General features: G+C 35.6%; 1 protein-coding gene across 10 annotated transcripts in view; it reads left to right on the top strand.

Annotated features, from left to right (window-relative positions):
- Stxbp5l (syntaxin binding protein 5L) overlaps positions 1–25813 on the top strand; it is a 240657-nt gene that overhangs the window by 193195 nt on the left and 21649 nt on the right. For 4 of the 10 annotated variants that reach the window (XR_013043728.1, XM_076548840.1, XM_015994614.3 and 1 more), the window contains one exon: positions 6795–6887. The exons of 2 other annotated variants lie outside the window; for them this stretch is intronic. Coding sequence is in view for 7 of the 8 variants with exons in the window: in XM_076548840.1 (XP_076404955.1) it covers positions 6795–6887 (93 nt within the window). In the remaining variant the exon portion in view is untranslated. Of the gene's footprint in view, positions 1–6794; positions 6888–15076; positions 15128–25813 lie in introns of all 10 variants that reach the window. 4 more of the 10 variants (XM_015994613.3, XM_015994607.3, XM_042259281.2 and 1 more) reach the window with 2 other exon arrangements.

The raw sequence follows: 25813 nt of genomic DNA, 5'->3' as shown, positions 1-25813 counted from the left end.
GTCTTGACCCATTTTTTACTCAGCAGTGAGTTATTCAGGTTCCATGAGTTTGTAAGCTTTCTGTTGTTGATAATAACCAACTTTAATACATGGTAGTCAGATAGGATGCAAGCTGTTATTTTAATTTTCTTTTATCTGTTGAGATTTGCTTTGTGTCCAGGCATATGGTCAATTTTGGCAACAGTTCCATGAGGTGCTGGGAAGAAGGTATATTCTTTTCGTGTTTGGATTAACTGTCCTGTAAATATCTGTGAGGTCAATTGTTTTTTAGTGCCAGTTAGCTCCAGTATTTCTCTGTTTAGTGTTTGTCTGGATGACATGTCTGTCTATTGGTGAAGGTGGATATTGAAGTCTCCTTCTATCAGTATGTGAAGATTAATATGTGATTTAAGCTGTAATAGTTTCTTTTAAGAACTTGAGTGCCCTTGTGTTTGATACATAGATGTTAAGATTTGCAATGTTCCCTTGGAGGATTTTTCCTGTGATGAGTGAGCAATGTCCTTCTCTATCTCTTCTAATTAGTTTTGGTTTGAGGTCTGTTTTATAGATATCAAAATGGCTACACCAGCTTGCTTCCTAAGTCCATTGCTTAGAATACCCTTCTCTGTCCTTTAACCTGAGATAATATCTATCCTTGATGTAAGGTTTGTGTATTGGATGCAGCAGAAAAATGAATCCTGTTTTCCTATCTGTTAGTCTGTGCCTTATTATTGAGGAATTTAGACCACTGATGTTGAGAGATATCAGTAAGAAGTATTTGTTAATTCCTGTTATTTTATTGTGGTGGTGGTGGTGGCAGCAGCAGCGGTGGAGGTGGTGGTGGTGGTGTGTGTGTTTACCCTCTAAATTTGCTGGTCTGGGATTATTTATTCCTTGTGTTTTCTTGGGTGTAGTTAACCTATTCAGGTTTGAATTTTCCTTCTGGTGCCTTCTGTAGGGCTGGATTTGTAGATATATATTGTTTAAATTTGGTTTATCTTGGAATGTCTCATTTTCTCCATCTATTGTGATTGAATGTTTTGCTGACTGCCATCTATGTTCTCTTAGTCTGTAGAACATGTGTCCAGGCTCTTCTAGGTTTTAGAGTCTCCACTGAGAAGTCAAGTGTTATTTGAATACAACTGTCTTCATATATGACTTGTTCTTTTTTCTTTGTAGCTTTTAATACTCTTTCTTTGTTCTATATGTTTAGTGTTTTGATTATGTGATGGGGAATTTCCCTTCTGGTCCAGTCTACTTAGTGTTCTGTAAGCTTCTTGTACCTTGATAGGCATCTCCTTCTTTAGGTTAGGAAAATTTTCTTCTATGATTTTGTTAAAAATATTTTCTGTGCCTTTGACCTAAGTTTCTTCTCCTTCCTCTATTCCTATTACTCTTAGATTTAATCTTTTCATAGTGTCCCAGATTTTCTAGATGTTCTGTTTCAGTTTTTTTAGATTTAACATTTTCTTTGCTTGAGCTCCATTTCTTCTATCATGTCTTCAGAGTCTGAGATTCTCTCTTCAATCTCTTGAATTCTGTTGGTGAGGCTTGTCTCTAAGGTTCCTGTTCACATTTCCAAATTTTTCATTTCCAGAACTCCCTCACTTTTATTTTACTTTATTTATTCTCTCTGTACTTTTAGATCTTGAACTGTTTGATTAGTTTCCTCCCACTGTTCATTTATGTTTTCTTAGATTTTTTAAGAGATTTATTAATTTCCTCTTTAAGAACCTCTATCATATTTACAAAGGCTGTTTTAAGATCTTCGTCTCATGCTTCAGCAATGCTGTAATACTCAGGGCCTGTTGTGGTAGGATTGTTGGGCTTTAGTGGAGACATATTGTCCTGGCTTGTTAGTGATTGTGTTTTTACACTGACATTTAGACATCTGGGTTTGGGGAAATTGTAATTCTGGGTGATGATATCTAGTTTTGTCTTTGTGGGGTGAGTCTTTTGTTCCTCGGTTTCTGTTGCCCTCTCTGGTTCTTAGGAGAGAGTGGTAGCTGTGTGTTGCCTGGTAGAAAATTCTTCCAGGACCCTGTTAGGTATGGCCACTGGAGGTTCCAGGTAAAATGTGGTTCTAGGTATTGAGAGCTGACACTTAGAAATGGGGTTGGACTAGGAAGGGAGCTGAGGGGGTCCAAAGAAGGGAGGAAAGCAGGGTCTTCCACCCATATCTGCTAGTCCCCTAGGAATGGGGACAGAGACTGGAGAGATGCCACAGCAGGCAGTCTGCTACAGAGCCGGAGATGAGACTGGAGGGCTGGATTTGGAGGAATGGAGGGAGAGGTGAAAGATCTGCTGTTAGCCTACCTGCTTAGCTGGCAGGAATGACCTGGGGGTTCTCAGGGGATGCCTGCTGGAGTTGGGGGCTAGAATAAAGCAATGAGTCTGCAGACAGAAGTTGAGGGGAAGATCTGCATGATCCACTGGAGATGTCAGAGAAGAGAGGAGCTCCACTAAAGGGCTGGGGATTGGACTGGAGGAGAGGGGGAAGAAGTAAAAACGTTCAGGGAATGTACCTGCTTCCCTGAATGGAGTGATAATTTTTCTGTTTCCTTTTGCTTTTGCTTTTAACCCAAGTTACTTTAAGTGAATTTATAGCATTGAGTAGTTTTACTTTATTTCAGTATTACTTTATTTCTTGTGTTCCTATTTATATTCTGCTTACTTTACCTGCCAAGAACTGAAAATCAGTAAATTAAAATGACAATATATTTGTTGCTTTTCTTTCTACCTGCCATTTTTATTTCTCAGAGTATTTTTTACTTATTATGTTGTATTTTATATGTTGATATTTGGAAAGCATGTCCACATTTAAAGTATAACTTTTAGCAGTCAGTGGTATTTTTTTTACTTTACATATTATGTTCTTTACCTAAGTTTTACCTATATTATCAATACCATAACTCGTGTGTTTCCAATTTCAAATATTTTGAAATACCTTAACCCTAACTCTTCTGGCTAAACGTTTTTCTGGATTATAGTACATAAGCTTTACAGTGCTTATATCTTAAAAATCTCAGCCAGATTCATTTAACAAATAAATATACCAGTTGAAAACTCCCAGTTGAAACAGAACATGTATAACCTTACCCTGACCTCCACAACAGCATCTACTGTTCTCCTTTCTCTGTATTATGACTTGTATGTGTTTACTAACATAAATCAGAATTGTGGTACTTTGATATGAATGAAATCATACGATATTTACTTTTCTTGATTATCTGTCCTCTCCCTCACCTCTCTTTCTCCCTCCGCCCTCTATGGGTGTATCTTATCCATCTCAATTACAGAATGATATTTTTGTTATGTAATGGCTCATTATATGAACATGCCTCAGTTTAATGTTACAGAACATTTGGTGCTTATATAAATGAGCCGATATGACTATCTTCTACCTTTTTAATGCAAATGTCGACTCATTTCTGTTGCATACAGGTCTAGAAGTAGAACTGGGGGAATGTCAATTATGCAAATGTGCAGATTTAGTAATATACTACCAAAGAATTTTCTAAAGTAGTTGTACCAATTTACTTCCACTTAAAGTGCTCAAAGGGTCTGTTCTTTCATATACTTCCTGATATTCATTGTTAAAGGCAATTAATTTTAAAAATTATAGTCATTTTGAAGTATATATAGTATTATTTCATTGTAGGCTTAAATTGGATTGCACATCTCTAATGTCTGATGATTTTGAAAATGTACCTACTGTTTATCCTCTTTTATAAGACATTTAATTCTTTTCTACATTTTTTATTAATTTCTTATGTGTTTGGGTGGTGCTAGACAGATGTCTTCTGATGCATGTATATGGTACAAAATATCTTGTTCCTTTTCTGTGGTTTTCCCTTTAACTTTCTTAAAGTCAGTGCTGGTTCTATATAATTCAACTTGGCAATGTTTTATTTTATTGGAGTACTTTATGAGTTTTTGTTTAAAGAAAATCTTTGCCCACTCTATGAGCATGAAGCAACTTTTAATACTATCATCTAGAAGCTTATTGTTTTATATTCCACTTTTAACTTCCATGTGGAATTTGTTCTGTATATAGTATAAGAAGGAGCTGTTTAGCTATCCAGTTGATCAGTGAGATATATTTGGAAACTACCTTTCCCTTCCCTGCACAGAAGTGGAGGTTTTGCTGTAAATCAGTGGTCTTTATGTTGTGGTGTGGTGTGTGTGTGTGTGTGTGTGTGTGTGTGTGTGTGTGTGTGTGTGTGTAGGCTTTATCTTTCATTCTAAATATAATGTATACTACTTTTTCAGACCATACTGTTTTAATTAATATAGCTTCGTAAATACTGATGACAGTTTCTCCAAATTTTTGGCTCCATTTCAGGATTGCTTTATATATTCTAATTTTTTTTTAACTTTTGGGAATAATTTATTATAACATATAAGCATGTTTACATTGTTATTACAATTCCACTACTTATAGATCAATCAGGTATAATTTACATGTTTAATAATATTGAATTTCCCCTTTGTGTATGTAGGTTTTTTAACTCAGTAATGATTTTTAATTTTCATTGTAGAAGTATTGTTCATCTTTCATTAGATTTCTTTTGTATTTGATTTTTCAATTATTATAAATGTCATTTAATTTTCTAGACATTTGTGACTAGAATACAAAGACATAATATGTACAAATTACATTTGCATCCAATAACTTATTAAATTTACAAATTCTAATGGTTCATAAATTCTTTTAGATTATCTACATATTTAATTACATTCCCAGTGAAAATGGCATTTCTATTTCTTCTTCTAAAGAAAGTTGTTGCCTAAGGCCTTCCTATTGTATTACATAGATGTGATGTTAGTAACATCTTTGTTTCTAACCTCAGGGATAAGGCCTTAAAATGTGTGATAACTGCTGAAAAGTTTTGGTGAGCATCCTACCTGTATCCCTCTTCCTGTAGTGTTTATTATTTTATGAGAGTTAGGGCACCTCTGGAAACTCCACTGCACTGCTATTCTTAGGGTAACCTCGAAGGGCTTGCGTCCAGTGCAATCCAGTAGATTACTTCAAAGCAGGACAGTTTTGTCTACCTCTGTGTTTTGTTTCTTGGAGGTAAAATTATGTATTATGATGGAATTCATTTATCACTTCCATGCTAATAATGCCAGTTGAGTGCATCTTCCTAGATGGGATAGATATAGAATTTTCTCTATGAAAAAATTTTAGATGTATTTCTCAGTAGTTATTCCCCACAAACAATATTACTGGATGATCTTAGACCTCCCCCAATTAAATCCTCTAAAATCAGGTGAAAATATCCTATGTAAGTCTATTGAAATATGATAAACTAGAACTAAGAGAAGCCAGTAATCATTTTATATAGTCTTTTTTTTTTGTTCTCAGAGTCTCTTATACCCTAATAAGCTACAAATAAATGAGATGAAGGTTCAGACTATGAAGTATGTCCTTGAGGTAATGAAAGAGAATGGAATGTAGACTGGGAGTTGTAGAATCCAGTGAGCCAACTGGAATCTGATGTTCTCATCATTTAAGATAACATAATGTTCTCATATTAGTTATTCATTTACTAAACTCTTTAACCAGTATTTTCAGTTTCCACAGTTAGACATTAGGCTACCCACTGAAGAAAATATAAGAACAGAAAATAAACATACTCATCACAATAAAACTAGAGTCCATTTGCAGAAACAAGTATTAAATTAATAATGTTAAAATTAATACTTTTTAAAGCTATGAAATGCATTTGCACTCAACAGGTAATGTTGTGTAATTTGTATTCTATATAAGCTCATTTTCCATGAGGGTTGGATGGGTCCTAATATTCAGTCCTACCCCCAGTTGCCTGATAAACCTATAATTTTCTAAAGAAAACAGCCCCTTCTCAGGGCAAAGAGTTGAAAACTCATCAAACCTTTAATTTTGGGGTTATATCATGTCAAAAATATAGACCTTTTTTCAAATCCTGTGCCCAGAAGATCATCCTCTTCTATGCTCCAATCGGGTCCCAGACTCCTTCTGTTTCTATTATTTCCACCAACCTTACAATTCCTATTTCCCAAAGTTTACAAAAAACTTAATATGCAAACAAGTCCATTGAAAGCTTGAGTGACAGATGATTATTTTATTAAGCATATCTTTATTAAAATATCAGAGAAGTGGTGTCATAAAATAGTAAAAAATAGAGTGGCCAACTCTGTCTCTTCTCAGGCTTGGGCTTGATCTAGATTCAGTGGCCCAGATTTAGTGTTTCTTCTGGTAAATTTTGTGTACCTAATATCCAACTGCATCTTCAAAGAAACTTTATTTTCCCTCCGATAATATATACATACGTACATACATAGGTATGTATATACATAACCATATTTATGTTAAATAAAGGCACAAAATTGGGCTTGGAAGATGCTCAGTGAATAAAAATAGTAAAAAATCGCTTGTCACATAATCGTGAGTACTGTAGGTCAGCTCCCCAGCGCCTACATACATGTCAGATAGTGTGGCAGTCTGCTTGCAGCCCTAGCACTTGAGAGGCAGAGATAGAGGATTCCTGGAACAGGCTGGCTAGCTAGAGTCGCTGCATCAGCAAGCTCTGGATTCAAATGAGAAGCCCTGCCTCAATATATAAGGTGGAGAGTGATCCAGGAAGGTATTTGACACCTCCCTCTGATCTCTCCATGCATACACACACATGCACGCACACACTCCTGCCCTGCCCAGCCCAGCGCACAGATCTCTGTGCAGTCATTAGGAAATTGATCTTTAAGAAATATTCTTAGTTCACTTGGGCTGAGAAATTATATGCCAATAGTCTTGTATTCCCTTCCTTTAGGACTTGCTACCAGAACTCCTGAGGCAGCACCAGGCTTTTATAGGAATGAAATGCCAGCTGTGAGACAGAGGAATCAAGTACACCACTTGCCAGGTGAAGGTGAAAATCTTTTCTATGAATCAACGAAAGACGTGTTTCTTCCCAATTTGCTTCACAGTTCAAAGCTTGGTTTTGGTTTGTTGTGCTGAAAACACAGGTCAAAGCATGGCAAATACAGACATGTTACTGGAAGCATTTATTCAAACAGAAACACTTATGTCACATTATAAAAGTAGAGATTCCTAAGACTTTTGTCTTATCTTGAAATGTTCTATAGAATTTTGATACTTTTTAAAAACCATACAGATGAATAACCTCACGAAGCCTATAAGAAAGTAGGACAGGACAAACAGGAAATTTAAATCCCCCCCAACTAGTGAGATTTTATTATAGAATCACCCATTAGCCTTTATAATCCAATGAGTTGATTTCTGTAGGCAGCAACAACCACTGATGATCACAAGGACTCTATCAAAGAATTGCCACTTCACAAAGTTTTCCTGAAGAATTGTCCTTCACAGATTTCATCATCACAATACTATGCAGAGGCCTTAAAACCCAAAACTGCTCGTTGGGACCCAAATAAACTCAAATACAGGCTGTATACCCTTCTTAAGTTAGTCATTCATTAAAAAGTGAACATGACCAGATTTGTAACTCTAAGGAATTACTAATATTATAGATCTCAAGTAAGATCAGTAGCCAAGGAAGATAAAAGTACTTGTGAAAGCTTTATAGACAGTAGTTTCTACATACCCTTTTCTGGTGAGAAAAGTAAAGTTCAGAATGTTTCAAAGGAAAGGGGTAAATTTTTAAGTTACCTAAGCTATTTCCCTCCAGTGTTCATTCATTAAATGAGAAAGCCTATGTCACATTTATAAAATAATTACTGTTAAAACTATATGACCTAGCAATGAGAAAGAGTAGTTGAGTTGCAAAGAGACTATATTTAACAAAAATATTAAAAAAGAACTTGAGAAATATACCTTTCTTGAAATAGTAGAAGAAAATATTTTACTACAGAAGTTCTAGGAAAAGTCTATTTTGAAAATTACTTTATTTTTATAATTTATGTAATTAATGTAATTATTAAACTTGTTTGTTAAAAAACTGTAATTTCTATTTTATAGTACTTGAGCACAAATAAGGTATTTTTGTCCTGATAGCTTGCTTTGAGTTTTACAACAACCCTGTGAGGTTGTTGAGGGCAAAAGTTCTTGAACTCACTCCAGTGTACCTTGTGAGCAACAACTTAGCTCAAGTCTAGGTCAGCAAGACTCACACACAGGCTTTTGATTACTTGGCCTAGATTAAATGGTCACAAATCATAGACCTCCTATTGTAAAAGGTTTAAAAAAATAGGTTGAAAACTGAGGTATCTCTGGAAATTTATCATTTGAGATATATATTAAATTAATCAGAAATGAAGTATCATACTTGATGAAGAAGTATATGAAATTGATAGTCATTAAGTAACATTGTCTAAATAGAAATATAATGTATAATATAAGGTTATAGCAAGACATTTTTATGCCAAGGCAAATTCTAATGGCAATAACTCTCTGCCCACTGTATCTTAACCTCTTCTGGGGGGGGCAGATATAGAATACAGACCTTTCATGGCATAGTGACCCCAAAATGTTTCTGCTTTTAATTTTGCCCATAAACATATCTGGTGTGTTGGTCTTTTCAGTTTGTGGGTTTAGGACAAGGGAAATTCAATCGCCATACTCAACCAGTCAATTAATCTATAAATATGTGAGTACACTGATAAACATCACAAACGTTTTCATCAAAACAACTTCTATTTTAAATGAATGTCAGATTAATGTTTCCTAGATGTCTAGACCATACAGGTAGTATTTTCTATGTCAAGAAGATCGTGCCGCTCAGTTTAAAGGGCATGACTTTAAAATCATAAAAAGTCACCTTATCCAGGCACTTTCTATCACTGTGTTAGCTAATATCTTAGCTTTAAAGGTTTCTTTACGTCCAGAACATAGGTGCACCACAGTATATTTCGGTTCTCTTTACAAACACAGGGGCAAGTATCCGTGGCCTAAGGGTAGCAAGTTAGTTCCCCTTGACCATTCTAGGCTTGCAAATGCTCACTGTGGCTTAGCCATAACATGTTCAAAATCTTTCACTAGAAATCAAAATCTAGTTGTGCAAGAAACAGCTGAGCAGCAGGCTTGAATTGGAAACTTCTAACATATTTCTTTATGTATACATTATCATTAAAGCCATGGTAGCCATAAACCCTTTGATTTTGAGTTTAACCTGTTTATAAATTGTTGATTCAAGCTGGGCAGTGATGGGTGCATGCCTTTACTCCCAACACTCAGGGAGGCATAGGCAGGCAGATTTCTGTGAGTTCGAGGCCAGTCTGGTCTACAGAGCGAGATCCAGGACAGGCTCCAAAACTACACAGAGAAACCCTGTCTCGGAAGAAAAAAAAAAGTTGTTGATTCAGCTAGAGAAAGGAGGATATGGCTGACATTTATTTGAAGTCATTACAGATTTCTGATGAACCACATTGCACTATCCACTGACTTTGAACTGAAGGAAGAATTAGCAAAAGGGCATTTATAGGTGATTAAAGGACATGCTATAATCAATACACATGAACACAACTAAGCAAAACCATATTTTAACATTTAAAATTCTGTTCATATTTAAGGGCTGAGTGTATTATCTCATTCTAGCACAAGCTGTGATAAACTCAAATTGATTTCTTTGCCTTGTCGTTAAAATTAAAACTAAATTTAGGAAGCATGAATAATAACAGTTTTGCAAAAGTTTATAATCTGCTGATGTGACCTTTAAGCCTGAATTTATAAATGCATTTTGCCATAAGCAAGTCCTTTTACTTATTTATATCATCATTGTTCTCTCATAACGATCCTACTTAAAAGAAATTTAGGTAAATCAGCCAGAACATAGCTCAATTGACCGACTGCTTACATAGCATGCATGAATCTCTGAGTTCAGTCCCCAGCACAGCACAGACTAGGTGTGCGGGTGCATGCCTACTATGGCAGCATTCAGGAAACATAACAGGAAGGATCCTGAATAAAAGCTCATGCTCAGCTTTTGAGGCCAACAGGACTATATGAGAAACTGTCTCAAATGAAATAAAAATGAAACCTAAGTTGACAGCTATGATTTAGTAAGTAGGGATTGAGTAAACTGTGGGGATGCTTTCCTTGGCATTTTATTTCTCTTATGTCAGATGTACTGAGGTATAATTAACAGAATAAAATTTAACTTTGTAGTGTATAATTCTATGAATTCTCTTGCCTTTGTTCTTATTTCCAAAAAGGATGCCACCTCACATGAAGAATAACAATAATTCCCTGATAATTTGCCCAGAGCCAAACAGGACTAGGGTCATAAGAAGTCAAATGGAGCTGGTTCTATAGCTCAGAAGGAGCAGGGGCTGAGCTCTTACCTAGCATGCATGAGGCTGAGTTTCATTCCTGGGAGAGAGGGAGGGAGAGGAGATCAAACTGTAATCTTGTTGAAACAATATTTCCTGACCCAGCTAAGTTATCTATCATATTGTTTTCTGTATGACTTTCCGTAGACCAGTTGAGTAGCTCTTCCAAAATGAATCTGGTGAGACTGTGCAATATGAACAATGTGACCTAGCATATTTTAATAGTGAATAAGTCGTTATGGGCCAAGTGTGTGATGCCACTCTTAAAAAGACATTAATGTCTTAGAAAGCACTAGCCTGTTGTACAAAAAAAACCCAAAAAACAAAAAATGTCAAAATTATATACTTCTAATATTCATAATAAGGATACATTGCACTCATTTAAAAATGGTTAGTCAAACATTATGAGATAAGAAATTTAATCAAAAGAGCCAAAAATATTAACTTGAAAAAATCTAATGATAACTAATTTTAAGATCTAGTGAAGTCACACACACACACACACACACACACACACACACGCGTGTGTGTGTGTGTGTGTGTGTGTGTGTGTGTGTGTGTGTGTGTGTGTGTCTAGTTTAGTAACTAAGAACTACCGGGCTTCTCTTTAATTTACATGGAAATTCAAATGCACTGCAGATAATGCAGTGGAAGTGGACATGACCTGGTTGCTATCATGAAGGGTTGATGTAGATGTAACCAACTGTCAAGAAGGGGGCTCTGGAGGGTCTACTTTCAGAGAAGTAGGAGCACCGCAGGAAGGGTAAGGTTTTTGCTCTGAGCTCTGAGCTCTTGGCTTTCTCTTTTACATTGGTTCTGTGTTTCTTATTTAATAAGACGGTTGGTTACATCTACAGGTTTATAACATTGTTTCTCAAAACATGATCTGCCAATATTTGGACTTCAAAGTTATTTGTAAAATATCTTAAAATACAAATTTCTGCTACCCTGAGTCTCTTTCTATGTTTTAAAATTCAATATATGAGATGAGGAATGTTTCACACGCTTCATTGTCTCAAACTCAGAACACTGATGATTTTTTGTAAGAGTTTATTCTTGAAGAGAAGGAAATTCTACTGCAGTTCCAGCAGCTTATCAGAGAATTACTCAAACACATGAAGTGGGAAGAACTTTGTAGAACTATGTGTGACGGTGAGGGCATCAGCTTGAACAGCTCTCCATGTCCTTAAACCAGGGCTCTTGAGTCCTCCTCTGTGCTAGTCTACCAGGTAGTGAGAAGATTCAACTCCATTTTCTATCTTTGGCTGATGTTATAAAATGAAAGTGTAATGTGTATTTTAGCTTAATTGGAAATACAAAGGGAGAAATTATAGAGCTGCATGAACGTGGTCACATTGCATAAATTACATTTTATTCAAACCCAATCTACTCTGCTGTGCCATCTACCAGCTGTCTCGGTTTGCACCTCTTGAGTAACTGATTCCTGCTCTCACGTGCCAGATCTAAAAGCACTTGGGAAAAAACTCACTGCCACTTTAGGCACTAAGTATGAGTAAGCACTCTAAATATACTTCTTAATATTATTTGCCTCTTATTCTCTGATGCTTGAATGTGTTCACCTAATCTGCTTAGCCATCATTAGGGTAATCTATCTCAAGCCCAATGTCTGAAATACCTTGACAGGTAAATAGTAGATTGTTCACAGGAAAGCTGAAGAATATTGAATGCATAATAGCAGAGGCCTGTTATTAGCATTGCTATTAGGGAAGTTCCTTCATCAATTCCTCATCTAGTCACTCTTCCCCTTTCCAAGCAGCACAATTGAGGAAATGATTGGTGAAAATAGTCCTAGGTTTCTGGTGAGAAGTAGTCTACAAGAGGGTCAGGAAGGTAGGTGGTAAGCTGGGTAGGAGCTGAGATTCCCAAACACTTAAGCAGATCTGAAAGCCAAAGTTAAATGCTAGAATATCCATGGTGGGGTATCGTAAGAAGAATGATGGAGAGAGGGGCCAGAGATGTGGCTCAGTTAGCAGAGTGCTTACCAAGTATGCATGAAGACTTGATTCCATCTCCAGTACCATATAAACCAAGTATGTAATGCACTTCTGTAATCCTAACATTGGGCGGTGGAGACAAGAGAATCATAATTTCATCCTCAAATGCTTAGTGAGTTTGAAGCCAGTTTAAACTTTATGAGCAAGCCCTGCCTGTAGGAAAAAACAAGCAAAACCAAAGAATAGTAGGGAATGTGGATCTGTCACTGTAGTAATTTTCTGCTGTATGATCCTAGACTTTTTAAACCTGGCAGGGATTGTAAGCCTTTTTTTTAAGAATCAACGTAATCTTTGAGATAGACAGAGACAAACAGGGAGGGAGGGAGGGAAGAAGGGAGGGAAGAAGGGAGGGAAGAAAGGAGGAGGGAGGATGCAGATGTGTAAAAAGCCTATTTAAAATCAAGATAGAAACAATATAAAGGATTAAATAAGAAATCCTTACCTCTTCAATCTGTCTGAGTTATGAAATAACTCTTCTGAAGTACCATTATGTGATCGATTTGAATGCATTAATAATAAACTCAAAGTAACCAATAATATGTGGGTGTCACATTAAGGACAGAAATGAAAGCACTTCCCCTTGGTGCCGTTTAACCAAGAGTAAGCCTGAATTCAAATCTTCTACTTGACTCTCCCTATGTCTTCCATCCTCTTGTCTGTCTGTTATATGAATCTGCCCCTGTGCCTGTGTCTCCTGTGTGTGGCTGTGTGTGTTTATCTGTGTCTGCCTGTGTCTATGTCTGTCTGTAGCAAAAAGCTTTGCTCTTTTAGTTTTTGTACCTTACAGAAAGCATCTCATGGATAAGGAATGAAGGATACTTTACAAATACCTTTAACAGAATTTTACAAGGGGTTAAGTCACAAACTCCAATTGTCCCAGATATTGTGAAAAAAATCAAGGGAGTCTGCTTAAGGGGTATAGGGAGTTTATTAGAACATAAATTGGAGAAAACAACTCACTAAACAGAATAGGCAAATCGTCACAGGTGCTGGAAGACTGAGGTCCTCTCCCACACTGCTCCTGCCACCTGAGTCAGTCAGCACCACCCAAGCCCACAAGATGGAGAAGAGGGCCAGGCATACATGCCCCTCGGCTTAAGCTAGTCCCGAGGTCACGCCCTAGGGGCTGGTGTGGATCATAGGTGGAACAAGTACCCACTACACAATACTATGAATATCCTTGTTTATCAAACAACATCTTTATGTTACTTTCATCACTTACAGTGGATATTCATTTTATGATTGACTTCAGTCTGTATTTGCTGTTTTAAGCAAATGATTATCACAAAACCACATGCATACTCTGGATTATCATAAAACCACATTCACTAGCATAAAACCACATACTCTGGGCCAGGGCATAAAAGAGCACATAACTTAAGATTACAACTACCCATTAGCTGAGGTTGTAGAAGCTGATTACATGAGAAATCCAAGGCAAATAGGATTGGTTGTTACCTTGTTCTCTAAAAGGCAGGTTAAACAGTCTGAGTATATAGTAGGGTAACAACCTTAAGTGTTAAGTGATGTTAGGGTATACTATTAATTTTGTATGTGAGGTCCTGCAAAATCTCCAGTCATTGGAATGTAAGAGATATTTTCATAATACTGCATCACCATTATTATGTGGGGGTTTTTGTTTGTTATGTTTTGATATAAATAACGTCTTCTGTTTGTATTGGTGATTATAATACCAAATTATTAAAAATCTGATTTTATTTCTTCTCAGTCTTTTGGTTTTTCGAGACAGGGTTTCTCTGTGTAGTTTTAGGACCTGTCCTGGATATTATTCTGTAGACCAGGCTGGCCTCGAACTCACAGAGATCCACCTGGTTCTGCCTCCCAAGTGCTGGGATTAAAGGTATGCGCCACGGCCGCCAGAGTCTTCTTAGTCTTTATAAAGTGATATGCAAATGTATTTTCACAGGAACAAAAGCATGCTGCTTTTATCAAAGTTGATGTTTGCTTTTATGTAATATAGCTTGGCTTATTATAGTCAGGAGTCTATAGCAACTGGGTCAAATCCTAACATAGAAATTTGTGTAACTTGTGAAATATGAGTGGATCTTACATCTTTAGATTGTTGAAGTAAAATTTTAAAAAGTAATATTTCAGAACACAAGAAAAAATATATTTAAGGTACAGAAAGACAATTTACTGAGTAAAGATGATTGCTGCCAAGCCTGATGATTTGATAAACTTCCATTATGCATAACAATGATAAAAGTAAAAACCAATCAACACTGTTTTTAAGTCAAAAGAAGAAAATTCTGTTATGTGTGATATAATCAATATACTGTCCATGGTAGATGAAATAACATTGATACTGGTAACTAGGATGTTGAAGTTGCATATTTGAAAATGAACTAAATTAGATTATTTTAAATCAAGTTAGTTATAAAAGTTAGTGTTTTTACTTGTATTGTTGTGCACAGTGTAAGTTTATACATTCGTTGCAATGTTATATGTTAAATATGTCTGAAATTAATTTTTGGTAGTTTCCTACTAAGAAATTACTTAATCACACCTTGTATAATAAACTATATAAATATTCACTTAATTATTTTCTTAAAAACAAATGTTTTTCTCATGTTTCTGTTTGACTATTTAAAGTTTGCAACTGAATGGCAACCCAACTAACATTGGAACAATGTTTCTGTTCCCATAAACGCATAGTAAATGTAATTTTCAGGATGCTACTGACTATACTGTGAAACATACTGCCCTCCACACTCCTTTTTTAATTCATATAATTAACAACTGCCTTTTTCCTTTTTCTGTTTTTTCAGTCAAAGGATCAAGAAAGTTAAGTCTGCCAACAGATCTTAAGGCTGATCTTGGTACGGTAGGCAAAAGCCAACAACTTTAAGTTTTCTTACATTCATTTGGCTGAACATTTTTACCAACCAATCCATAAATGACATAATCTTCCTAGATAGCCATATTTAATAGTTTCCCAAAAAAAGGCTTTCGTAAAAATCACCATAGAGTTCTGTTGGCAGCATTCAACATTATGTTTGTTAATAATCATTTTACAAAATTACATATTTTAAGTCATTACACATCAAGGTATGTAATGTTTCTTGTTTTCTTTTCATCACAAAAATGTTTTAAAATATTTGTCCCATATGTAGACTTTATGACTGCAATCTTGTGATGGGTATTCTTCTGGAGTTCTTCTCCCTATTGTATATGTTGATGTTGCTTAAAATTAACACTATTTTAACCAAACAAATCTGGTACAAAATAAAATGGAGTTCTGGTTCTAGTTTTGTTTTGTTTTGGTTTGTTTTTTTTGTGTTTTGTTAGTTTTGTTTTGTTGTTAGGAACATTGTAGATAATTTGATTCAAAGAGATTGTTTTTTTTTTTTTTTTGTAGTGGTCATAGGCTTAGTTATTAAATCTTACATTGAAATATACTTTCATAGATGGGCCTTTACACTTCTTTCAGTACTTGTATCTGCTTGTTCACATTTGAGACTTGGTTTTGTTTTTTGAAACCTTATTAAATAACCTATATTTTAATTTCCTTTACTGTGACACAAAGCTATAGCATGAAATCCAACCAAGGTCATGGTTAAAACAGACAAGCTACCATTGCCTTTGTACTGTTCTTCAGGTGTAAAAGCTGCTTTATATTGTCCCCTTTTTACTTTTTTAGCTCTTTAAGATTGTTATTATTAATATTGCCAATCTTTTTTTCTCTTCTGAAAGCAGAAACTAAGACCATTGCTGCCAACTGGTAGAATTTAAAGTCCATGACATTTTGAATGTCTGGTAGAATTCTATACTAAATGTATGTGGCCTTGAGCTTTTGTTTAGTTGGGAGATTTTCAATTCTGCCTCTCTTTCAGTAGAGGTTATGGGTCTATTCAAATTATTTTCTTCATATTGACTTAACTTCAACAGATCATATATATCAAGAAATTCACCCATATCTTTTAGGTCTTCCAGTTTGGCAGGATGTAGCTTTTTAAAGTATGTTCTTATGTTTTTCTGATTTCCCCAGTGTCTGTTACAGCATCTTCCTTTTCTTCTCTCATTTTATTAATTTGGATCATCTTTCCCTTTCTTTTAATTGATTTAGCTAAAGGATTGTCAATGCTGTGAAGTTTTTCAAAGAACCAACTCTTGGATTCACTGACTTATTTCATTTCTATTTCATTAATTTTGGCCCTGAGACTGATTATTTATTCCCATCTACACTTTTAAATGTTCTTTCTATTTTTCTAAAGCTTTCAAGTGTGTCATTAAGTTATTAAAATGAGATCTCTCCAATTTGAATTTGTTTGCTTGTTTATAATGTTTATAATCAGTACTTAATGCTATGAGTGTTCCTCTTAGAACTGTCTTTATTGTCCTATAGATTTATTGTGTTTCCATCTTTATTAAATTCTCAAAAGTTTTTAATTTCCTTCTTGATTTCTGCCTGGACCCAATTTCCATTCAATAATGAATTGTTCAGCTTGCATGAATTTGTGTACTTTCTACTCTCTCTATTATTGTTGGGGTCAAGCTTTACTTAGGACATCATAGTAACATAGGATTCAGGACATTAGTTCAAGTTTTCTATATAATTGAAACTTGCTTTGTGTCCTAATAGGTGGCCAATTTTGGAGAAAGTTCCCTTAGCTGCTGAAAAGAAAGTGATTTCTTTGGTATTTGAGTGGAATGTTCTATAGATATCTGTTAAGTCAATTTAATTTATGATATTATTTAACTTCAGAGTTTCTCTGTTTAGTTTTTGTCTGGATGACCTGTCTGTTGGTGATGGTGGGCTATTGAAGTCACCCACTATCAGTGTGTTAGTATCAGTATGTGATTTTAAATAGTGTTTTTATAAAATTAGGTGCCTTGTGTTTGGTGTATAAAATTTTAAACAAAGACCTACTACACTCAAGTTTGCTTTCTGGCTTCTACATACTTACACTATGGCACACTTGCACCCACACTCACATGTGAATTGACACATACACAAACAACCATTCTTCATAAACACAAAAAAATTAATAAATAGAAAGGGGTATAAAGAAGTGAAATTACATTAATTTCACTTTTCATAAGTTTACTGATGATGAAAATTAATTATTTCAGCTAATCTTCTAAGATTTCCCTCCCTCCCAGAGAACAAGACTGCTACTGTTGGCAGTAGACATACTTCTTTTGTGTTTTTTATTCAACTATGAAAATGGCTGGTAGATATTAAGCCAATTCATTATTTGTTCCTCAGTTTGGATTGGCATCCAAGTAATGTTTTAAGCAGGACATTTCTAGATACATTTTTTAAAGTTGATGTAAAAAAAATCAACCAGTATGTCCAGGAGTACAAGATACCCTTTGATTGGCTGATGTTAGAGCTTAGTGACACTTCCAGGCTCAATTTCTTTCTTTCTTTCTTTTTTTTTTTTTTTTTTTTTTTTTTTTTGGTTTTTCAAGACAGGGTTTCTCTGTGTAGCTTTGCGCCTTTCCTGGAACTCACTTGGTAGCCCAGGCTGGCCTCGAACTCACAGAGATCTGCCTGGCTCTGCCTCCCGAGTGCTGGGATTAAAAGCGTGCGCCACCACCGCCCGGCTAAGGCTCAATTTCTTTGTCAAATGAGAGTTCTCTCTTTTGTGTAAACTGTAAGCACACCCTGTCCACACTTAATAACTCCATCAGCATGCAGGTGCAAACTTAAAATGATTCTTGCCGCTTTGGAGGTGAATCATCTGGTTCAGAGAACAGCATTGTAGGAACTATTGACCATCAGCTTTACAGTTATGGTGTTTACCTTATCTCCAGAAGAGGCATTCCAAGCACAGCATATGAGCCATGGGATAATTCCACAAGATTGACAAGGGTACCACACTTAAGACATAAGGTAGGCAAGAATAGCTGCTTCTTTTTCCCATCATGACAATCAAAGGAGCCACAATCTAAGCCATGATAGCTTAGAGTTCAAGCCCTATGTCCAAGATCTTCAAAGAATGTAAATCTGACTGAAGCTCTGTGACATAACATGAGAATTTCTACTGCTCACACCTCTGTTCTATATGATAGTAGGAAAGCCAGCTGCAAAGACAGATATATACTGTGCAAATACCATTTGAATTTTATTTTCTTTGAATGTGATTGATTAAAGTGATCAATTTTAAAAGCAGCCATCTATTTAAATTATTTATTTACTTCCTTTTATTGTTTTATTCTCTTCTAGACCAACACTTCATTGTATGCAGTTTATTATAGAAAATAGTTATAGTTAAGAGAAATATAGTATTCAGTTATCTCCTCTAACTCTTGTTACTGATTACAGATCTGTTAGATTGTTTATATCATTCTATTTTAATTTTGGTTGGTCACATGTATCTAAAAATTTATCTAGCTTCTTATAATATGGAGTTTTCAAATATTCCCTAATAATCCTGTGTGGAATCTGTTGTAATGTCTCAATTTGCATTTCAATTTCATTATCTGGGGTCTTCCAACCTTTAGGTAGTTTGGCTAATGGTTTGTCAATCTTATTTAGCAGTTTGAAGAACAAACTCCTTATTTCATTGAAATTCAGTCTTGGTCTTTATTCTTTCTTTCCATCTACTATTTTGGGTTTGGCCTCTTCTTGGTTATCATTAAGAAGTTCATCATTAAGTTATTTATTTGTGATGCCTCTGGGCTTTTATTTTTAATGCAAGCTTTTACAGTTATAAAATACAATGTTGATTGTATTCCACAAGTTTTGTCATATTGTGTTTTTATTTTCATTCAGTTCCAGGAGTTTTTCATTTCTTTCATGATTGCTCTGATAATCAGGTCACCTTTTTATAGTAGCTCAATTCCCCACAACTTTGTCTATATTCTTTAGCTTACCTTGCTCTTAACTTCTAGTTTAAGGTTATTTATCAGATATGATATAAGAAATTATTTCAGCTTTATTCTACGTACTAAGACTTGCATTGTGAACTACAATATTGTCCATTTAAGAAAAAAACTGTCATGGGCCACTGACAAGAATGCATAGTCTGCAAGATGTGGATGGAATCTTCTGCAGATGCCTGTTAAGTCCATTTTCACTAAATGTTATTGATCTCTTATTTTTCTTTATTAATTTGTTTTGGTTTGAATAACCTGTGCATTGGTTGAAAATGTGGTATTACAGCTATCCAGTATTACTGTATAAAGGTCAACCAGCATACCCAGTAGTACTTACTTTGATGAAATTAAATGTTCCAACATTCAGGGCATGTATATTCAGAATTGTAATATGTGTAGTGACTTTCTGTATCTCTTCTAATTAATTTTTATTTGGAGCTATTTTGTTAGAAATTGAAATTGCTACATTTGCTAGCTTTCTGTTTCCATTATCTTGGAGTTTCTTTTTCCATTCTTTTATTCTAAGGCTTTGTTTCCTTTACAATGAGATGTATTTCTTGCAGTCAACACAGAAGAGGATCTTGTTTTGAATTTAGTTCCTCCCTCCCTCTCTCTCTCCCTCCCTCCCTCCCTTCCTCCCTCCCTCCTTTCTTTCTTTCTAAAGGAAAAAGAGATAGTTTATTCTGGAGCTATTTTGACTAACCATAGCCTTGGAACACAGATTTAGGTTACCCTAAATTCCATGTTCAAACATGGAAGCAATTTCATATAGTCTTACAGAACAGAGAAACTCATAAATCAAAGCAAGTTTGAAGTATATTTGTGGGTATACCAGAGAGGCAGATACATTAAGGTGAAGTATGCTTTTCTATAGGCTCAATATGCTGATGGCATTCTTAGTTTTTGGTTTGGTAGAAGCTAATTGCCTGCTAAGCCAGTAGATTCTAAAAGGCTTTTATTTATTGTTACAAGATGTTAGTTCAGACAGAGGTAGGAGTGGGAGGCAATTTAGCCTAAGATAGGATAATTAGCCTCTGGACCTGAAGCATTCCAATCTCTTCATGGTACTGAAATTCTAATCAGCCAATCAGTCCCTATAGACAAAAATTCTTTCAGGAATTTTCATTCACAACCAAATCCAGCTCCTTTTCAGAAGTTATTGTTCACAGTTCTTCCTGTTGGCCAAGCACCACATTTTATGCATGTGGGGGACACATATTATTTATTAGATTATTAGGGTCCCTTATAACTAGGAAGTTCATTCCTATGATCCGATGTAGATGAAGCTGAGAAGTGAGCAGGACAGCAGTCTTTAGGAGAGAAGACTAGCTGGAAAAGGCCATTAAGAAAGAAACACCTGGGCTGGAAATATGGGTCGATGGTTAAGAACACTGGCTGCTCTTCCAGAGGTCCTGAGTTTAATTCCCAGGAACCGCATGGTGGCTCACAACCATCTGTAATGAGATCTGGTGCCCTCTTCTGGCCTGCAGGCAGACATGCAGACAAAACACTGTATACATAATAAATAAATAAATATTTTTTTAAAAAAGAAACACCTGCTGGTCTTGGTTTTAATGAAGTTACAAATAAAAATATAATGCCTTTTCATTGATCATACATTTTTGTTTTGACTAGTTGCTTTAAAATAATACCTGAAAGACTTAAATTTTCTCATTGTCTTTAGGAATATATACATATATTCTCATTATTCAATATAATTTAGATAAAAACAAAATTCTGGTCCTTCAATTATACTTCAACTCCATTTACTCTAGTTAGAAATACCCAAAGATTTGGGTTAATTCTTTTTTCCAAATTATACAAAGGCATCAATGTCTAATAACAACATTCATAATGTCTTGCTTTAAGTACTGGTGTTTCTTGATTTAATTAGTATCTAAAATGTTCTGTAGTGCAATTAGAAGAAATTAAAAAAATAAGCAATATTTAGTAATAAAAAAGAGAAAGTACTACAGTAACTTTCTTTAAAAGTTCCCTTTCTAACCAAGATTTAAATATGACAAAGACAATTCATCAAATGCAAATAACTATAAATACAAGGGGAATTATGTAGTCAATCTCATAAATTGTAGTCATCTTAGATATTTGCTTTATCTATAATCTTTACTTCATTAGGCCAAGCTGTGTTGTTGATTACTCAACTTTAGGTATAGTAATCTGTGTCACAAGTAATGTTACCTCAAGTACAGAGGCCATAGAAAATAATTCAGACCCAAATCTTTGTGTTTTCTTCAAGTTCACTGCGTTCCGTTAAAACAACCATTTCCATTTCTCTAAGGTTTCCCATTCTGGTTTGCTATCAGGTCTGTTTCTAGGACCCTATTCACTGAGATCATGGATTTCCAAAACCTCTTGATATTTTTTGTCTAGGCATTGAAGGTTAGTTATTCCAGACATTTTATTCTGCCTTTGTTTCTCCCTGTTTTTCAGGAAATTCTAGGCAGGCTGATTATTTTTTCTATGCCTATAGTCTTATTTCATGACAGGATGGCATCTGGGCCTAAATGGGACAAGAGTCTGGTCTTGGTCTATTGTCACTATCTCAGTTTTATGGCCAACCCAAGCACCAAGGTTTGTCCCCAAATACACCTTGGTATATTGTTCAGAATGTAAGAGAAAATCACCTACAAAGAGTAATCTAGCCCAACAAATGTCTCCATGGGGTCATGATAGGCCCAAAGACTTCTCTACACAATTAATGTCTAAGGTCAGGCACTTCAGATTCTGCCTGGCTATGCTCAGTTGCCCTACATGGATCAACACCAGGTTTCTGTGCCATAGCATGCCCACAGCATTTTCTCAGTTGAAGTTTCCTCTTCCTAGATGACCAGGGCTTGTGTCGGGTTAACAGAAAACTAACCAACATATTACCCACTGCTGAGGTAGACTTGTGGGCAAAGATCACTGCAAATAATCACGGGTGCTGCTGGCTGGAATGAAAAGCAGACAGACAATGGCTGCTTACTTTCCTCTAGCCCTGGAGTCATTTCAGAAATTCCAATCTGCAGACAGTACTAAGGAGCAAAACTGTTAGAATCAGCTAACAGTTCTGTTTTATTGGTATAGCACCAACTTGATGGCAATCTTAACCCTGTTACCTTGCCCTACCCACCAGTGAATGGAGTCTTCTACCATACAATGCTGCCCAAGGTTGAAGTAGTGATGTGAAAAGAATCCCTTAGCTATCTATCCTGATGCTAAATGAGTCATAACAGAGTATCATCATCATAAGAACCTGTACAGTCTCAGGGGTCCACCAAGACCATGCCCTGCCTGGCAGTGATAGAGAGTAAAATACGAGTCTTTCCTACTGGAGTATAGGTGTTTGCCCAATACCAAGGCAGTTAGAGCTGTGTTTATGAGCACTTGCCAAAAGCTGAATTCTCCCAGTTTAGGGATGGTGAGCACAGCCCCAAAGACAACTTACGCTGATGTTAAACTGGATTACACCTGAGTCTCCTATCTGTTGAGTCTGCAGTCTCAGGGGAAAGGTGGATGTCCTTGGCTCATTCTAAGGCTGGAAATGACAGAGTAAAATCACAGCTTATCCCATCTTTGCCTTATGGTTGTCTATAAGCTTGGTTTGTGAGCTCTAACCTGCCTACAGGTCTTTTACTCTTACCAGATACTGAGTTGCATACCAAGCATGGCACTAGGTTCTAAACAAAGCCCTGTGCTACTTTTGTCTCTGCGGATGGAGACGTGCTGGTTCCAGTCTGTGTTGCAAGTTGGAGGAAGGTGGTAGAGGAAGATAGCCATTTTCTAATACAGTATTAGTTGTTCAGTCAACAAGTTTTGTCTGGTGCTGTGGTTGAGCAATATTTTGCTCAGTATTGGACTTCTCCGTTGCAGGCCTGGGACTAGGAGTCAAATCTAAGGCCTTGGCTTAATTCTGTCTCCTACCCTAAAGGAGATAGCTTCTTTCTCTAGGCTGCACAGCTTAGAGGTGGGAGGCAAGGAGAGCAATGTGAGAATCAACCATTTTCTCTTTTCACTCTTTTACACTAATGGTTCAATTGTAGTATTTTTTTTTTTACTTTTTCAGTAGTTTCCTTAAAATTTACGACATACCTTTACAACTAATCCAAATTCTCTGTTAGCTAGCACCATACTGCTTTATAGTTTCTGTGTCATATAACAGCTATTCCTTATATCATTGACATTCACTTCACTTGCCCATATGCTATTCTGAACACTTTATAAAAGTTAATATGGATATAGAATTCTTTTAAAATAAAAGTAAAAATACCTTTCTAAAAAATTTTACTGGAAAAAGTCTGAAGCATCTTTAAAGAATACTGGAAAACTGTAAAGACTAACATGTAATAGTGTCTAGAACCTACGAAAAAGAGAAAATATTAATCAATAGAAACTGACATAGAAATTACAGGTAGGCTAGGATTAGTGAACTTCTATTTAAATATACTACAGAGAGAGATAAAGGTCCAGAGATGTCAAAAGGAAACATAAAATTATAAAAAGACCTAAATCAAATTTTAGAGATAAAAAATATTTTCTTTGAGATGATAAATGCACTAAATGAGCTTAATAAAAAGAACCAATACTCATAAGGACAGCATTAATGAACTCAAAAATTTACTGTTTAGAATGAAATTCTGTGCCACCTAATGCATATGCTGTAAGAAATCTAAAAGAAAAGAATGGGGGGGGGCTAAATGACATTTGAATAAATAATGCTGAACAATTTCCTAATTTGATAAACAATAAAAATACACAGTTTCAAGAAGCATAATAAACCCCCAGCATGAGAAATATAGAGAAAATTGTATGAAGTGCATCATAATTGAAATTCTTTAAAAGCCAATTAGCCAGAGGTACAGGAGATGACATTTTCATATGTCAAAAAGCAAAAACAGGAATAAAGCAGATTTTTCCACAGAAAATGAAAGCTGGGAGATAGTAGAAGAGTATGTTCAAGTTACTGAAGGGAAAACATTGAACCTAAAATTTTATAACCAATAGGAATATTATTCAAAATGAAAGTGAAATAAATGCTTTTGTTGGGTATAGAAAAGCTAAAGTCATGTATGGTGGCACATGTCTATAACATTCCCAACAATTGAAAAGGAAAGCAAAAATACCACAAGCTTGAGGGCAGCCTGAGCAACACACACACACACACACACACACACACACACACACACACACACACACACCTGAAAGAATCCAACACTCAAAAACCCAGATGTCAGAAAAAGGAAAACAATACCAAGACAAATCTCAACATATCCAGAAAATGAAGAAGACTAAAAATGGTAAATTCTAGTAAGTTCAAAATATTAATGTTTTAAAGTCTCTTTAAAAGATAATTAAGAACTGGGAAAATCCAAAATATTCATTAAAAGATAAATAATTAAACAAATAGTGGCATACGCAGAGAATGGAATATTCCCTAGAAATGAAAATAAATAACTGCCTGATACACACAACAAGAAAGAACCTTGACTAACCATGATGAGTGAAAGAAGCCAAGCAAAACCAGATAAAAACTGGTTCTGGGTTAGCCTAGGTAGTGAACAATATGACAGTGAATGACTTTGTTGATAGCTAGATTTGCTTTTCTTTTGATTTACACTGTTTTATTAACATATTAACATCCAAGTTGACTGTCTGAGCTATGTCTAATTTTTTTCCCTCTTTTATATCAATTCTTATCTATGTAGACCATCTACCGTGGATTAAAAAAGAGAAAGTATGCTGGGCATGGTGGATAAGCCATAGGCCCTAAAGCAAGGTACCATGTCTGTGGAGAGAGCAGGGTTTTTCTGATGCTGTATGAAGATGGGGGTATTGTTGTAAATTATATATCTAAAGCAGTTGCCATTTTTTTTTTTGAGACAGGGTTTCTCTGTGTAGTTTTGGAGCCTATCCTGGAACTCACTCTGTAGACCAGGCTGGCCTCAAACTCACAGAGATCCACCTGCCTCTGCCTTCCGAGTGCTGGGATTAAAGGCGTGCACCACCACCACCACCACCTGGCTTGCAGTTGCCATTACGGTTTCCCAACTCACTGGGTTGGTGGTGCCAACTGTAGCCCCTTTTGTTTCTCCTTTTTGTGATGGAGAAGGAGGAACAGAACTCTTGACTTCCTCTTCAGTGTCCAGCTCTTTGTTACTTCTGCCTTTTAGCTGAGATTTCTGAATTTCTATTCAAGATGAAAAATGCTTTGATTCCAAGGTGACAAAATGTCAATGGACTTCAGCTTTTCAAGCACTACTACATATATTTTCAAAAGTATCACCCCAAAATATTTTAGCTTACTTTATAGTCCGGTGTTTAAGCATATCTATCAATTGAAAAAACAGTTTAGATTCTTGTCTGATGGGAAATCTCATTTTTATGTTCATTTTTCTAATTTATAATGTCATAATAATAACAAATTATCTTACAGGATTATTTGAAAATTAAATGAGATAACACACACACATATACACACAATGCCCACCATTTAAATATTGATAAATGTTAACTCTCATTTTAAAAATTAATAGGAAAATGGCTAGTACACTAAAATGGTAAGAAATAATTCCTGCCTTAAGTAGCTGCAAAGTGACCCAGGAAATGTTCAGTTTTAGCTTTAAAACTGTGCAATACAGAAAGGCTATAATGGGTCGTCAGTTCCACATGTTCAACACTGC

Source organism: Peromyscus maniculatus, chromosome 12, assembly GCF_049852395.1.
Source record: "Peromyscus maniculatus bairdii isolate BWxNUB_F1_BW_parent chromosome 12, HU_Pman_BW_mat_3.1, whole genome shotgun sequence".
NCBI classification, from domain to species: Eukaryota; Metazoa; Chordata; class Mammalia; order Rodentia; family Cricetidae; genus Peromyscus; species Peromyscus maniculatus.
The sequence above is the reverse complement of the archived record's forward strand: the minus strand, read 5'-3'. Positions and strand labels throughout refer to the sequence as shown.